Raw genomic sequence first — 16207 nt, forward strand, 5'->3', positions numbered from 1 at the left:
TAAAGTAGTATTAATACTTCACGTGATCTTTATTCTCTTCCCTGTTAATGCAGCCTAGCACTGTTGTTGGCTTGTTTGGCAGCTGCAGCACACTGAATACCAATCAGCTTACCTCGCATTAGAAAAAAAAAAGGTAACCTAGCCCAGACTGACTTTGAGACAGTTGCTAATTAGAAATTTGGGCGGGAGGGGCTGGAATTGAAATATATCAATATTGGAGCATGCAGGAAAAACCCTTAAAAATCCAGGAAGGTCATTTGAGAAACCTTTAGAAGGCGGAGCTGCTGAATCCTCCGTCCCGTTGTATTTGCAAAACGCAACGAGAGCGCAAAACAAACACAAACTAAGGTTTGGCGTTACGGTAAGAAGCCCCGCCCCGCCTCCTGCTCCTCCTGTTTTAAACTACTTCCTGTAAAAGGAGGCTTCTGGTCGTTGTAGTCCGGAATTCCTCAACCAGCTTTTTCTCCTTCGGGGTCCTATAATTTTTGCAGTGAAAGCAAAAGGCATCTGGGCTTTGTTGCAGCAAATGCACTTCGTGCGTCCCAGGGAAACAGAGACGGGCGGGGGATCTCTTTTGCAGCCAGTGGTGAAGAAAGCGCGTTTTGGTTGTTTTTGCAAGGATTAGAGAGACGAAAAAAAAAAGGTTTGGAACAAGGATCTACGGAGCCAATAAACCATCCTAGCTTAGTTACACTTGCAAGGATTAGAGAGACGGAAAAAAAGGTTTGGAACAAGGATCTACGGAGCCAATAAACCATCCTAGCTTAGTTACCCTTGGAGCTGGTCTTTCGCTTTGCCCAGATCGTTATCGCTACTCGGACTTTTCTCTTGGGTACTGAGGAACGCAAGGTGAAATCTCTTAGTGGGATACAGTACTAGCTGTTGCAATCCCCTCGATCCTCTTCTGCTTCTTTTTGTTAGCAACTGATTGCATGGACTGGAGGAGGGGTGGTGGTGGTTAGGCGTGGAAGTGTATTAGAGAGAACCCAATAACCATCAGATCAAATTCCAAAACTCATCCACGCCCTTTTGTCTTAAATTTTCCTCAGGCTTCCACCAGAGCTGAGTTTGAGGATCATGCCATAATGAGGAACGATTCGTCGGTGACGATGTCTGCCATCGCTAGGGCCAGGGGCCTATTAAGAAGCAGCGAGCCCAGCCTTCTCTCTCCAGCGGCCCCCCAAGCAGCTTCCTTATTAGAAGAAGCGGCTGAATTCCTGGTTTTGGACAGGGACTTTGCTGCAGCTGTGGACAGATGTGAGAAAGGCTGCCAGAGCCTTTTGGAACAGGAGGGCGATTCTGATGGGTAGGTGCCAACTGGAAGAAAATTCAGAACCGGCTTGGAGAAGGCGTTCTTTAAACGTGGTTGGTTGGACTCCTTTACCCATCCGTTTTGTTAGCTGTGGTTGTTTGGGCTGATCAAAATTGGAGTTGCACAAAACCTACTTTCTTATCACTGCTTTAAAGGGAATGATTTATAGCTATTTATTTTTATTTCTCTGGTATTTATTAGCATGAGTAGCTAAGGAATGAAGGGGAGGTATATGGGGACACTAAAAGAATGAATGGTAGACACATTATTTAATTTTTGGGTGGTGTGTGTGTGTGTGTGTGTGTGTGTGTGTCCAAGTCTTTTGACCTGTATAAAATGTAACTGAAGGAAAACAGTGAAACAGCAATGATACAGGTAGTCCTCGACTTATGACTGTAATGGAGCCTGCCCATTATGGTCCTAAGTCATGACAGTCATAAAATGGGCCAGTCATGTGGAGTCGTAAAGTGAAGTTAGTTATGGAGCATTTTTGTCAAAACCAGAAATATATGCTGGTTTTTGGCAAAAAGTCACAAAACAGTCATGTGACTACAGGATCGTTGCAAACAGTTGTAAATGCAGGCTGGCTGCTGAGTCCCTGACAAGTAATCATATAATTGCAAGATATGAAGCTGTTTGAATTTCAGAACCAGGTGGTAAGTACCCTTTTGGGAGGTCACTGTTAATAGTGGTTGCTAAGCAACTGTTCATAAGTCAAGGACTACTTGTATAACCAAATCTAAACCAAGCACACTCACACTAAAGAAGTCAAGCTTTTTGTTAGCAGATTTGCAAACTGGAAAATGGATCTTAATGATTGATTTATGCCATAAGCCCTAATATGCTTAGGTACACAAACTGATGTGAATCTGGTCCATCCTTAGAATTGGAGCAGAGATTGCAATTGGATTGCTTATAGGACTGCAGTTTTTCTGCTTTTTTGCACACTAATGTACACATACACAATGTTATCTGACTTGTAGATCCAGCTCTGAAGATCTGAAATGCTCCTTGTGCATTGTTGGCATCCAAGCATTGGCAGAGATGGATCGATGGAGAGAGATCCTCCCATGGATTCTTCAGTATTACTCCAAACCTGAATGTTTGCCCCCCAAAATTCTGGAGCTCTGGTGAGTTCCCTTTTCCTGTGTCTGAATGGCAAACCAGCTACTGCTCCACCCCAAGGAGAAATAATAGAATGTGTAAAGAGCTCCCACCTAAAATAAGTTAAATATCAAGAACATTTGTAATTTAATCTTACTCTAGAGCAGGGGTAGGCAACCTTGGCTCTTTTATGACTCATGGACTCATGGACAGCTATGCTGGCTCAGGAATTCTGGGAGTTGAAGTCCATGAGTCATAAAAGAACCAAGGTTGCCTACCCCTGCTCTAGAATTATGGGTACTTCCAGGCATGTTGCTCCTGATGTTCTAATACCAGGCAACTATTCTGTCAAGTTTTTAGATGAATGTTGCTTAAATCAGTGTCAGTCAAAACTAGATATTTTTGTGCTCTACTGACACATTTCTATTCTTCAGTGGGGATGCAATTCCATTTTTAAAAAAAACTCAAATCATTGTGGTACTAGATGTTAACTCTCCAAAGTGAAAGCAAGTACTAAAATTGTTTTAGCAGGTGAAGTTAAATTGTACAGCCTTAAATTATCTTGTAGTTGCATTCTTTCCTAAATGCACTGGGGGTGGGGGGGCTTTTGATTATTATTTTTTAAAGAATAGATGCTTTTTGCAAGAATTTCAGTAGCTAGTAGGTGATATATAGTTTTCTAAAACTGATCAACAGATTAAAGATCAAACATCTTATATTTGATCCTTCTTTGGCTGAAGCCATCCAATTATGATAGCGGTGTTTATACTAACAAATTCAGGAAGATCCCTTAGACAGGATCATATTAATCCATTATTCTTTGTTCCAAATAACAATTGTTTTCCAGAGTTTCTGGCAGAGGATTTTGTTGTCTCCTGTCAACAGTTAAACATGGAAGTTACTGTAAAGCAGGTATTCTTCCAATGAGCTATTGATTGATTAGGCTCTATCAACTTGGAATCCCCCCCAGGACTAATGAACTATAGTTTCTCACCAAAAGGAAAGTGTCTGGCTTTGAAAAAATAGTTTGTGTGACCAGTTATTTTGACTGTTTGGATAAATTGTCTTTTATCCAACATCTGGGTGACAGGAGAGGAAGAAGACGGCAAACTTCCAGCTGAAAATTTAAAACGTCCTTGTCAAATGAGTCTTTAAATGGTGATAAGTGTTTGAATTAAATACTCTCTGCCATCCTTAGGCCCATTAAGATAATTAGTGTGTGTCTATTTTATCATCTCTTCCATCTCTAGTCATCTTTGTCTTTTCTCGAAGCAGCTCAGGATAGTTTATACCAGGCTAGCTCATTTCCATGGTCATAATGAGCCTGTGAGGTGGGTGAAGCTGAAAAGATAGGATTTGCTCATGCCTAGCCACTGCAGCCCATGATCCAGGCAAATTGTTGAAACCTAACCTCTCTCTTGAGCACTCAAGTCTATTATATTAGTGGGTACCCTCACTCTATGGCAGTGAAAGTTGGACCATAAGAAAGGCTGAGCGCCAAAGAATTGAGGCCTATGAACCATGGTGCTGGAGAAGACTCCTGCGAATCCCTTGGACTGCAAGGCGATCAAACCGGTCAGTCCTAGAGGAGATCAACCCTGACTGCTCTTTAGAAGGCCAGATCCTGAAGCTAAAACTCAAATACTTTGGCCACCTAATGATAAGGAAGGACTCACTGGAGAAGAGCCTCGTGCTGGGAAAGGTGGAGGGCAAGAGAAGAAGGGGACGACAGAGAATGAGGTGGCTGGATGGAGTCACTGAAGCAGTAGGCGTGAGCTTCAATGGACTCCAGAAGGTGGTGGAGGACAGGAAGGCCTGGAGGAACGTTGTCCATGGGGTCGCGATGGGTCGGACACGACTTCGCAGCTAACAACAACCACCCTCACTCCAATCAGGCAGGTTGAGGAAGAAAAGACAATAAGATGGAGCTTTGGCAATAAGAGGTGGGAAACTTCAGATCTCAGTTAAGAGCAGATCTCCAACATCCTGTGGGATAGGGAGAAAGAGAAAACTTAACTCGTTAGCTTGTGCCAAATTATCTTGGCTAGAACACAGCTCATGGCAGGAAAAGATTGCCAGCGGGTAACACCTAGGGGGAGGGCCTTCTCAGTGGGTGCGCCTGCCCTCTGGAACCAGCTGCCCGTGGAGCTTAGGACTGCCCCTGACCTCCATTCCGCCGGGACCTGAAGACCTGGCTCTTCGAGCTCTCTGGCCCAGGCTGAGAATTTTAATTTTAATTTTAATTGGGGTTTTTTACTTTTTCAGGGACTGTTGTAATTTTTTTTAAAATTGTTTTTAACTTTTGTATTTCTTGTTTTAAATACCCTGTAAACCGTCCTGAGTCCTTCGGGAAAGGGCGGTATATAAATCCAAATAAATAAATAAATCTTTATGTTGCTACATAGGATGAGTGGGATCCTTTAACTCTACTGTTGGTTTTACTTGTAAACTATGCCTTTTTTATTAAAGAGTTTTACAAAAACAAAATTTTACAATATATCCCCAAATCCCTCCCACCCCAAACCCCCCCACTTTCCCCCCCCCCACTTCCCCGAGCTAAATACAGGATTATAGTTACAATAATCATATTCTAAATAAAAATTATGCATAATATACAATTAACCAAATTCATAATTCGCTTTAACTCTCTTTTAACATAACTACAAACAACGTACCAATAATAATATCCCACTAAAATCTACTCATAAGCTAAATGATACTTTTTAGTCCCATATTTGTTTTGAATATACGGTAATTTATCCATCTCCTCCAAACTGAAATATATCTTTCCTGTGAATGATCCTTTAGATAAGCAGAAATCTTAGACATTTCTGCAAGATTCGAAACTTTAAACACCCATTCTTCTACAGTGGGCAAACTATCCTCCTTCCAATATTGTCCCACCAGTAACCTTGCTGCTGTTATCATGTTCAACATCAAGTTAGTTTCTTTAACATCACAATCTACAACAATGCCCAATAAAAACAATTGCGGGGAAAACTTTATCTTTCTCTTAAAAATCTTTTGAATGTTCCACCAAATTTTAATCCAAAAAGCTTTTATATTTCTACAAGTCCACCACATGTGAAAATAAGTAGCTTCTAAACTACCACACCTCCAACATTTAGACTGTAGATTAGGATACATGTTGGACAGCTTCTTGGGATCCAGATGCCATCTATAAAACATTTTATAAAAATTTTCTCTTAAATTTTGAGCCTGGGTGAATTTAACATTTCTGACCCAAATTATCTCCCAGGTGTCCAATGAAATTGGTTCCTGAATATTTTGTGCCCACTTTATCATGCAGTCTTTAACCAGTTCCGTTTCCGAATCCAATTCAATTAAAGCATTATATATCCTCTTTATATGTGCACAATTTGAATCTCTAATTTGCTTTACTAAATTTTGATCTGTAGTTGTGATGCCAACCTTTTGATCTGACTTCCACCTAGCTTTCAATTGGGTATATTGAAACCAAGAGTAACTTATGTTTTCTTTTCTTAACTCCTCTACTGGTTTAAGTTGCCAATCATTCCCTTGCAATCTACGTAGTTCCTTATAAGAAACCATATCCATACTCACTCCCATAGATACGCCCTCTATCACGTGTCCAGGAATTCCCCAAATCGGTATTTTATAATTTAACTTATAATAATACTTTTTCCAGACACGCAATAAAGCACTTCTAAGAATATGAGATTTAAAAGCCCTGTCTACCTTCTTATCATAAAGCAAGTATGCATGCCATCCATATACCAAATCTCATCCCTCAAGATGCAGTATTCTCTTGTTAGTTAGATTAAGCCAATCACTAACCCAGGTCAAGGCAACCGCATCATAGTACAATTTCAAGTTCGGCGCCTTGACTATGCCTTTTTAAAAATATAAAGTAGATAGATGTCAGGTCAAATGGGTTGGGTAAACAGAGTTGTAGAAGTTCGTAAGCTGGGTTTCACGAAGGGGGAAACTTATTATTCTTGAAATATATTGATCAGTGTTCAACTAGGGGGAACAATTTATGTGTATGTTTTTATGCATGTTTGTTTTCCTTTATTTCGGTCTTGTTTAGTTTTGCTTTGTTTTTGTATTTTGTTTTCTTCTTTGGAGTGTGTATTTTAACCTTCTGAATAAAAATGTATTGAAAAAGGAGGATTTGGGGGACCCAATGATCACATCTGGGATGTTGAGAAGAGCTTTGGATACTCAGAAAATAAGCCATCACACAATATATAAGTCAAAAATAATTTTTAGAATTTTTTTTTAAATCGCTTAACAGGTGAAGGTAACACAACAATAATAATCCCAACTGTCTAGCTAGAGGTGGGGAATGATGGCCCCTTTATGACTTGTTGACTTCAGTTCCCAGAATTCCTGAGCCAGCATGACTGGCTCAGGAATTCTGGGTGTTGAAGTCCACAAGTCATAAAAGGGCCATCATTCCCCATACCTGATCTAGATCATAATTATAATAATGAACTGAAAGCAGGCTTGCGCAGCTTGTAGAGGGGAAGAAGCCACACTGATAAATGAAAAATTGCAGCATGTGAAGGAACACCTGGCATGCTGGAGGTGGCAGGAATAGCGAGGCATTGGAGGCACTGCGCCTTTTGGGCAGTGGTGAATTGATTGACTTTTGGAAAAAAGAAAAAAAAATCTATATAATACTAAAATGCACCTGGTTCAGTTCTTTAATGGAAATATTAAGCATATGTCACAGAGACCTATTACTCTTTTCATTTCTACCATATTATTTTGTTTCCCCTAGACTTAAAGAATGTGTTGGGCCTCTTTGCCTAGGTAACGAGTCTTCCAAAATTTTGTCAAAGTTATCTCCCATTAGATACTACACCTATATAGAATAATTCTTTTTGCTGAACCCTATTCTCCTCTTGCTTCTTTGGATGAATACAACCATCTCGCTAGGTCTTTTTTTCTAATAGGTGCATGGCCAGACTAAGCCTTTTCATTAATTTCAATCTTCTGAGAATTCTCATAAAACCCTAAGAATTGCTGGAAATATAGATTCGGCTGGAGGCACACCCTTCACTTTGCTAACTTTCCCATTCTTTTTTTTTTTTAAAAAAAGCTAGGAGGTCTAATTACGGCTATCTGTTGCAATCCATTAGGCCCATGGATGTTACATCTTACTGGTACTTTGTATGTGGCACTTTTGAATGTCTTAAGACGGGTCCAACTGAAATATGAATGTGTTAAATATGACTTAGAGTGTTATTCATATGTTCTCTTTCAGCATCCTCCTCCATAGCAAAGTGGAAGAACCTCATGTGATATTAGAGGTTGGTGGGGACTGGTTATACTGCCCATCCAATCAGAACTTGTCAAGTTATGGCCTGTTGGCTCAGCTTTATCTCTCTCATGTGCTCTTGCCACTCGGACACTTTTCAGCGGCAGAGGGGCTGATCCAAGGTTGCAAAGCTTTGAGCCAGGAGCAGCAGGAAGATATGCACAAAATGCTTCAAGAGAAGAAGCATCAGTGGCTACAGAAAGAAGCAGCATCTCCAATCCCTGAGGAGCACCCAGAGATGTCATGGAAGCTGCAATTGGGTAGGATTCTTGTAGATGGAACTCTGGGTGTCTTGTGAAATCATTTGCAGCTCTGCCTGCAATGAACATTGGACTTCCGATAAAGCAATGGTACCAGCTTGGTCAAAGCATCACCACTCAGTGCTAAAATTTGGCTGCTCTGTTCTGGTAATCCTATACAGAGCACAGAATCATATTTCTGGAAGGGACTCCAGCAGTCTTCTAGTCCGACCCCTTGCTCAAGACAGGAGACTTCTACACCTGAATAATTGATTGCACGAGCAGAGTTCTCTTGATAGACATGTTGAACAGGTCCAAGGAGAGAAAAGATTCACAGCTTTCTTTGTCCCTTTGCATCACACAGATTGGCTCTTTGTATTTCACAACATCTAGGTGTGCTAATCATAATAGATTTAATTTATATGCCACTCCATTCCCTGCAACATTCCCCTTGAGGCAGATGGAAACTACAACAATTTCAGTCAGAAGCAAAAACAGGTCTAGATTCCATTTAGGGGAGAACCTTAGCTTAGAGGCACATAGTTGGCTCATGGAAAATTGTATGCTGAATCCTTTACAATTTTAGTTAAAGGGAAAAGAGTGGAATCATAGAGTATCACTGTCACTAAGACGAGCTGGTACTAAGCTAGGTGAACAGGTAATCTAACAGTTATTAATAATCTTGAAAAATACAGTGAGACATAAAGTGACCGATCATTTTAAAGTGTCGCATGTTATCCGAACTCCAAACAAATTTGCTGCAATTTATATTTTACAGGGTTAGTATAAATAAGGAGCAATAAAGTCCTATCACAGCAGATTAATTAATGGAATAGACAGCTTACGCCTTATTTCAGAATAAGAAAACCAGCTTCTTAATTTGATTAACTGATTATTTGTGTCTGACAAACTCGTCAAGAAATGTTTGAGACACCTGGAAGAAATTAACTTTGTGTGCCTGTTAAAGCAGGATTGTGCAGTTGTTTTAAAACAGCAAGATAAATGTAGATCCAATCTTATTTTATTTTTTATTTATTTTAGAAATAATTGATTAAAGCAAATGTAGGTTGTATAATTAACACACTAAACAGTCTATGGAGATTCTCAATCATCCAGGTCTTGGTTGTCCCCAAGTTGCTTTTCAAAAGACAACTGGACTTTCTTAGTTTCTTGAAAACATTTCGCTTCTCATCCAAGAAGCTTCTTCAGTTCTGAGCTGTTCAGAACTATTAAACCGTAGAAGCTTCTTGGATGAGAAGCAAAATGTTTTTAAGGAAAAAAAAACTTAAGAAAGTCCAGTTGCCTTTTGAAAAGCGCTTTGGGGACACCAAATCACAATTAATTATTTTTTAAATATCTGAATTAAATTTACAAAAGATATAAAGTCGTACATCTTTTAAAAAAATGAAATGAGAAAGCTCACTTTTTGGTGTTCTTGCTTCTGGTCATTCTCCCTTGTGAAGTTTCTTTCCCTTGTGCTGCAGGCGCAGCGTCTCGAAGGATGCTGAACATCTTGGTCCAGCTGAGAAGAGTGCTGGAGTCTTTGGCAAGCCAGTTCAGTTCCCTCCCCTTCAAAAAGACACTTCTGGCGGCCTTCCTGTTGTTTCTCATTGTAGTGAGACTTGACCCAGGTAGGGGATGGGGATGGGGCGGGGCGGGGAGTGCGAGGGAAACATCTGGAGAAATAGTTTCTTATCTGAAGACAACTAGGAACATGGGGCAGAAAGTGGAGAAAATGGGTAATGGGAATAATATGGGACATAGAATGCTTGGCATGATGTGTGGACCCAGAGGGTGTCTGGGAGAGGAAATTTTGATTTGGAAAGCTCCCACTCTGATGATGCCCAGGAAACTATTGAAAAAACCATCTGATCTCCCAGATGTTGGAGTTGATTGAGGATGGAACCCCAGTTGGATTTCTTTCTTTCTTTCTTTCTTTCTTTCTTTCTTTCTTTCTTTCTTTCTTTCTTTCTTTCTTTCTTTCTTTTCTTTTCTTTCTTTCTCTCTCTCTCTCTCTCTCTTTCTTTCTTTCTTTCTTTCCTTCCTTCCTTCCTTCCTTCCTTCCTTCCTTCCTTCCTTCCTTCTTTCCTTCTTTCCTTCCTTCCCTTGCATATACATCTGTCTCTAGGCTGCTTATGAATTCCTCTCTTTTTTATGGTATTTTACTTGCTTTTTTTAAACTCTAAGCCAGAGTTCCCCAACCTTTTGGGCACCAGGGATCGGTTCCGTGGGGAGAGGCTTTTCCGCGGACCAGAAGGTGTGTGGTTTTGTGTGCTGTCTGCATCTTGCAGATGGGGGTTTGCTTGTTTGTGTAGCCCAGTTGCTGGCATGCCCCGGCCTGGTATTGGTCCACAGACCCAGGGTTGGGGACCCCTGTTCTAAGTTGTCTAGAGTCATTAGGTAGACTCTAGCTAGTTTAAGTAAGGGACGTGGTGGCTCAGTGGGTTAGGACGCTGAGCTTGTCAATCAGAAGGTCGGCAGTTTGGCGGGTCAAATCCCGAGTGCCGCGTAACAGAGTGAGCGCCTGTTACTCGTCCCAGCTTCTGCCAACCTAGCAGTTCGAAAGCACGTAAAAATGCAAGTAGAAAAATAGGGACCACTACGGTGGGAAGGTAACAGCCTTCCGTGCGCCTTTGGCGTCTAGTCATGCCGGCCACATGACCACGGAGACGTCCTCGGACAAGCGCTGGCTCTTCGGCTTTGAAACGGAGATGAGCACCGGCCCCTAGAGTTGGAAACGACTAGCACGCATGTGCAGGGGAACCTTTACCTTTACCTTTACCTTAGCTAGTTTAAACAAAATAAATCATGGCTTTACCTTCTGGTCTTGGGGTACTTGTTTGGAAGATACTGCTGCCACCACCTGTCTTTAGACAGATGACTGTACAGGTAGTCCTAAACTTACAACAGTTCATTTAGTGACTGTTTGGTTACCAAAGTTACAAAGTCACTGAAAAAAGTGACTTATGATCACTTTTTGATCCTTGCAGCATCCCATGGTTACTTGATTAAAATTCAGATGCTTGACAACTGACTCATATTTATGATGGTTACAGTGCCCTGGGGTCATGCAACCACCTTTTGCCAATTTCTGAAGAGCAAACTCAATGGGGAAGCCAGATTCACTTAACAGCCACGTTACTAACTTAACAACTGCAGTGATTCACTTAATAACTGTGGCAAGAAAGGTCATAAAATGGGACAAAATTCCCTTTAAAAGTTCATTTTTACTAGGCAATAGAAATTTTGGGCTGAATTGTGGCCATAAGTCAAGGACTTACCTATACTTAGCATCCTTTATGAGATAGAGATGCTATATAACTCATGCACCTCACTGTGTGTAAAAGAAAAATGAGTTGATAAAAAGGAAAATCCTATAGTACTACTTCCTGAAACAGTCTTTCTAGGTATGTGGGTATCAGTTATAGCTCTTCGGAGATAGATCTATCTCACAAGAGATAAATCAAATTGAACATGATTGCTATCACAATTACTGAGCTGACCCAAATTACCAATACAGTAGAGTAGTTGGCAAATGGGTTACAGTGAAAAATCCATTGCTATCTTCCAAAGAGCTTTTAATGAGAAAACTAGCTTTTTGGAAAGTGCCTGCTGATTAAGAATTTCATAACAATACCTATAGATCTCTGTACAGAGATCATAAATGTCAGAGACAAAAAAGTAGACACACATAGTTAAAATAATTCATTTTATATTTCTAGTTAAATATGTCACCTCTTCCTTAGGATGATTTGATGTCGGATGCTGAAGTTTCCTCCTTGTTTTCTTACATTTTCCCCCCCTACTTATTTTGTTGATGTTTTTCTTATATCACAGGCTTTGGAAGGCAATGTTGCATCTTTCCTTTTTTCTGATCTCTTACGTTGTTCTCAAGTTATCCGCTTTCTGTTAGAGAAATGCAGCCAGTTTCAAAAGACTGAAGGTTTCTTCTAAATAGTAGGAAAGGGTGAGACGACAAAGTCCATGTCTCTCAGAGTGAGCATTGATTAATTGATTGATTGAAAACTGAAACGATGCCTATCTGTGACTGGCCAGCAGTCAAGTCAAGCTTGAAGGCTGCTTTGCAAAACATTAATATCACAAAGGGATGCTAATTTGGTTGGAGGTGTATTGTAGCCAGATGGAAATTAGCATATAGCATTAATTTTATTTTTGTTTTTCTATTCTCTTTCCTTCCTAGCATCTCCTGCTTCTCTACCCTTCCTCTACAGGCTGACCCAACTTTTCCATCAAGCCCATTTGGCTTTATTTCCTTCAAGCAGAAGACCTCCTGTTCAAGACTAAGCTAGCTGTGTTGTTATCTCTGGATACAGTGAAATGCTCCCAAGCCAGCACTGCAGGTTTGGGGACAATGCTGAGCATAAAGTTACAGGAATTTCCTCAGAGACCCAAGAATATCTTCTGAAGTGCATGTGGCTGGTTGAAATACAAGAGTCCATGTGAAGTGGTGTCTCTTGTATTGAAATGTGCCGTTGTGCTCATTCCTGTTTAGAAGCATGTTCTGTTTAAGTGAGTGACATTTGCTTCCAAGTAAACATTGAGATAAAGGTGTGACAGACTATTTCAGGTGTTTTTTAAATCTTTGCTTTGCCAAGGAGACATTAAACATTTTTCTATCTGGGACAGACTGTGCCTGCATCTCCTCGTATACATTTGTCATACAGAACGTCTTCCTCCATTAATCAACTTTCTGTACTTGACTGTGAGGCCCGCAAACCAAGAAAGACACATGGTGATCCTTCCAAGTAGATTTTTTTATTATTCCATACCTGTAGACAGAATCTTGCCAGACTAAAGCTGTCTACTATATACTCTAGCATTAGGGAGGTGGTTTCTTCGCTTTCTTTCTCTTACACAAACTATCTGAATTGAGCTGCCTCTTACTCCTCTGGAATACACCCCTCTTTCGTGGCAATCCAGTCCACAATGTTCCATCACACTGGTTGCTTCCAGATGGGATGGACAGGTCATATCTGGAGAGCAAATGGTTGGTGCAGACTCCATTTAAAAATCACGAGTGTTTTTGCTTAAAGAAGAGGAAGTGATTCCAGAGAAAGCAGAGAAGCCATATCAGGTTAAGCGGTTTTCTCTTTAACTTTTAGGTGCTGCAAGCAAGATATGAAATGATTAATCATCTTAATCCCAACCTTCCTTTCATCCCTTTACCCATCAGAGCCTCTAGGCCTTCTTGTGTGTGTGTGTGTGGGGGGGCGGTTTTGACACTGCTTTTCCTGACTAGGTAGTGAAGCCCAGAATCGCCTTATCAGGGAGATGGGTAGCATATAATTTTAGCATTTTTTTTAAAAAAAAAATCCTTGCTAATGAGCGATAGCAGATTCTTGGGATCTTCTTTGCAGGTCTTTAAGGAGGAGCTGTAATGCTTTTAGCAACTTTGCTCATTATTTTGTAAGGGTTTGGCTGGATAAACATGAATTATTTTCAGGGGTGGAAGAAATTTGCAAATGATATTACATGATGTTTAGACCAGTTATCCCCATTTAATGTCTCTTTAAGATTTTCAATTTTTTTTTGGTTTTATTTGTTTGGCATCTTTTGTCATCTCTGCCAAAGAAAAATTAGACAAAGAAGAATGGAGTGCTACCAAGGCAAGATACCCACTTATAATGGTGGTTTTTTTTGTTTTGTTTTTGCCTTAAATCAGTCTTGATTCTTGACAGCTACATGAACAAATGCCAGGGGTTTTCCAGGCAATATTTTCAGAAGGACTTTGACCTTGTCTCTCTGCTTCCTAGGGCTGCAAGGGTGTGACTGGCTGAAGGTCAACCAGCTGGCTTCCATGTGTAAGGCAGGATTAGAGCTCAAAATTCTCTGCTCTTAGTCCAGTGCCTTAACCACTAAACCAGGGGTAGGCAACCTTGGCTCTTTTATGACTCATGGACTTCAACTCCCAGAATTCCTGCGGTTGCCTACCCCTGCACCAAACCAAACTGGATTGTATCTGTATTGATTGCAAAAGTATTTCCATACGTTAGGAACCTACATTTTTATTTTACTCTGGATACAAAACATCTCTTCACAAAGAATGCTGATGTATACTTTTACACTTCAGCTGTTTTTATCTGTTTTGAATGTTGAATAATATTCTGCCCAGTCAGAGTGAGTGCGGCAGTTGGACAGCCTTAGAAATCTAATAACTGAAATAAAATATTTATTTCCTTCTTCTGCAATGCTGATCTGTGCGCCAGTTTTTGTTTTGACTTTGTGTAATTGCAATAGAGAAACTATTATATTTTGACCACCACGCTGTCTCCTGTAGGCAGCACATAGTCTATAGTTTACAAGCTAAAGATAATACTAGCTGGAACTCCAAGGATGAAATGCTGACCAAACAATGTTAGCTAAAGTGGAACTTACAAAACAGAACAAAAATAAAAGCTGAAAAACCTGCAAAATTGAAAAGGTCTGAAGTCTTCAGTGGGCAGTGGAATTCCAGAGAGACATATTCCAGCTAGCTGAAATGTTTGGAAATAAATTTTCATACTTATGTGTACATTTTATTCAAAAGGTTATGCACTACTAAAAAGAGATTAGCTAACACAGCTTGACACAGAACGATGAATAACTGTGTTTATGTGTGCTTGAAATTAGTCCTAATTTTTTTGCCATCACAACTCTTAATATACACACCTCCCTTAAAAAACAAATATCAAAATGAACACATGAACAATTAAAACACTACAATGAGATTTTGGGGAAGATGTATTTATCTACTACAAAAATTGTGTCTGTAATTTAATTGGACAAAATGGTGTAACATAGAGCATCAGTTTTTGAATCAACATATTTCAAATAGGCTAACACATCCAAAATCCAGGACCCAAGACTGCTGTGGGATTGAAATTTGGCAGACTTGTGACCATTTCAGTGCTTCTGCACTGTCTCGCCACCATGCAGCCATGCTCAGTTATGTGAATGTCATTTCCAATGCTCCCTGCCAGCTTCCTATAAGGAAAGTCAGTGGGGAAGCCAGCAGGAAGTCAGGAGTTACTCCCACTTTCATTGCTTTTTTGCCTGCCTGCCTGTGGTCATTCTGTTTCTCTGTTTAGAAAGGAAATATCTCTGAAATGACCAAATGGGTCACAGGTTGTCTAGTTATAACTAAAAGGTTCTTCACACTTCCTCCGCACACCTCACAATTTTGAAAATTGCTGTCAAGCTCCAGGGAAATCAGAAGATCCAGACAGCTCAAATGTATAAAGACTTATTGCGAGCTTAAGCTTTCTACAAGAATCTGAACTACTAACAGCCAAAGCAAATTGGCAGTAGATAAGAGTCAAAGGAATTCAAGGTGGGCAGGACTTAGAACTATTCTGAGTGCGAAGGGACTCATGACTGATGATGCTTTTGTCCCCTCCCTCGGGCTCAACCTGGTCACCTACAATTGTGCTTTAACTCATCTATGGAGACTTCTGTTTCATTAGAATTCTGTCACAGCAGACAAAGTTCTTCAAAAGAAGACTGCTTCAGTGCTGTCTGATCAGTGATTCTTAAAGGTTTACAAGCTTTAGTAATTGATTGAGCAATATCTCTCAGAAGTAGTTTGCCATTACTTTGTTCTTCTAGGGCTGAGAGAGTGTCTGGCCCAAGGTCCTCCAGCTGCCTTTGTGCCTCAGGTGGGACTACAACACCCAATTTCTTGGTGGCTAGCTTGGTGTTTTCATCACTATAACTCTTTTATACATTCTGCTTTAAAGCAACACAGGCAATAACATTTGAACAACGTGGTCTGTGTATTCTGGAAAGTGAGCCACAAGCATTCGCATTTTGTTTCTGAAGCATAGGCCTGAAAAACTGCCATGTAGTCCTGTCCTAAAAAAAATTACCATAATTCATATTGCTGAAAGCTGTACAGTTTTGTAAAATTGACACAGGTACAGTCTTCTACATCTAAATGATGAAAGGTGTTGGAGTCCAAATTGGGCCCAATAATGGATTGAAAAGAAAGCTTGGAGTTTGTCTTCCGCTATCTGCTTGACTACCCTACCTGCAAACTAATCAATTTTATTTGCCTCCCATCTCACTATCCAAAATTATGCATCTGAAACTGGTCTATTTAGAATAGATTTCAAAGAGGACTCAGTGAGTAGTTCAGATAGTCCTTCACCTTTATTTACACATCTACTAGTCAGATCAGTCCATGGTCTCCTAGCAACTGTAATCAGGAAGGTCAAATCTCAAGAGGCATTCAAACCTTCTAAGCCC

General features: G+C 40.3%; 1 protein-coding gene across 4 annotated transcripts; it reads left to right on the top strand.

The window, feature by feature from the left end:
• Positions 1-249: 249 nt before the first annotated feature.
• On the top strand, positions 250-12616 carry PEX26 (peroxisomal biogenesis factor 26). 4 transcript variants are annotated; one of them, XM_083365806.1, is made up of 7 exons: positions 481-612; positions 695-723; positions 1050-1306; positions 2296-2442; positions 7671-7984; positions 9448-9594; positions 12165-12616. In XM_083365806.1, the coding sequence occupies exons 3-7, from the start codon at positions 1086-1088 to the stop codon at positions 12266-12268; spliced, it is 933 nt and encodes a 310-aa protein (XP_083221932.1). In that variant the 5' UTR covers positions 481-612; positions 695-723; positions 1050-1085; the 3' UTR covers positions 12269-12616. The 4 variants fall into 4 exon arrangements, with proteins under 4 accessions (XP_083221934.1, XP_083221931.1, XP_083221933.1 ...); XM_083365808.1 differs by lacking the exons at positions 481-612; positions 695-723 and adding an exon at positions 250-361; XM_083365805.1 differs by having other exon boundaries at positions 480-849.
• The last annotated feature ends 3591 nt before the right edge of the window (positions 12617-16207 follow it).

The sequence above is a fragment of the Vipera ursinii genome (assembly GCF_947247035.1).
Source record: "Vipera ursinii genome assembly, chromosome: 6".
Taxonomy (NCBI): Eukaryota; Metazoa; Chordata; class Lepidosauria; order Squamata; family Viperidae; genus Vipera; species Vipera ursinii.

Excerpts from the sequence above, each read along its gene's own strand:
- PEX26 (XM_083365808.1), top strand. The coding sequence starts at position 1,086 with ATGAGGAACGATTCGTCGGTGACGATGTCTGCCATCGCTAGGGCCAGG. Across the intron at positions 2,443-7,670 it reads CCCAAAATTCTGGAGCTCTG|CATCCTCCTCCATAGCAAAG; the intron begins GTGAGTTCCCTT and ends GTTCTCTTTCAG. Across the intron at positions 9,595-12,164 it reads TGTAGTGAGACTTGACCCAG|CATCTCCTGCTTCTCTACCC; the intron begins GTAGGGGATGGG and ends TTTCCTTCCTAG.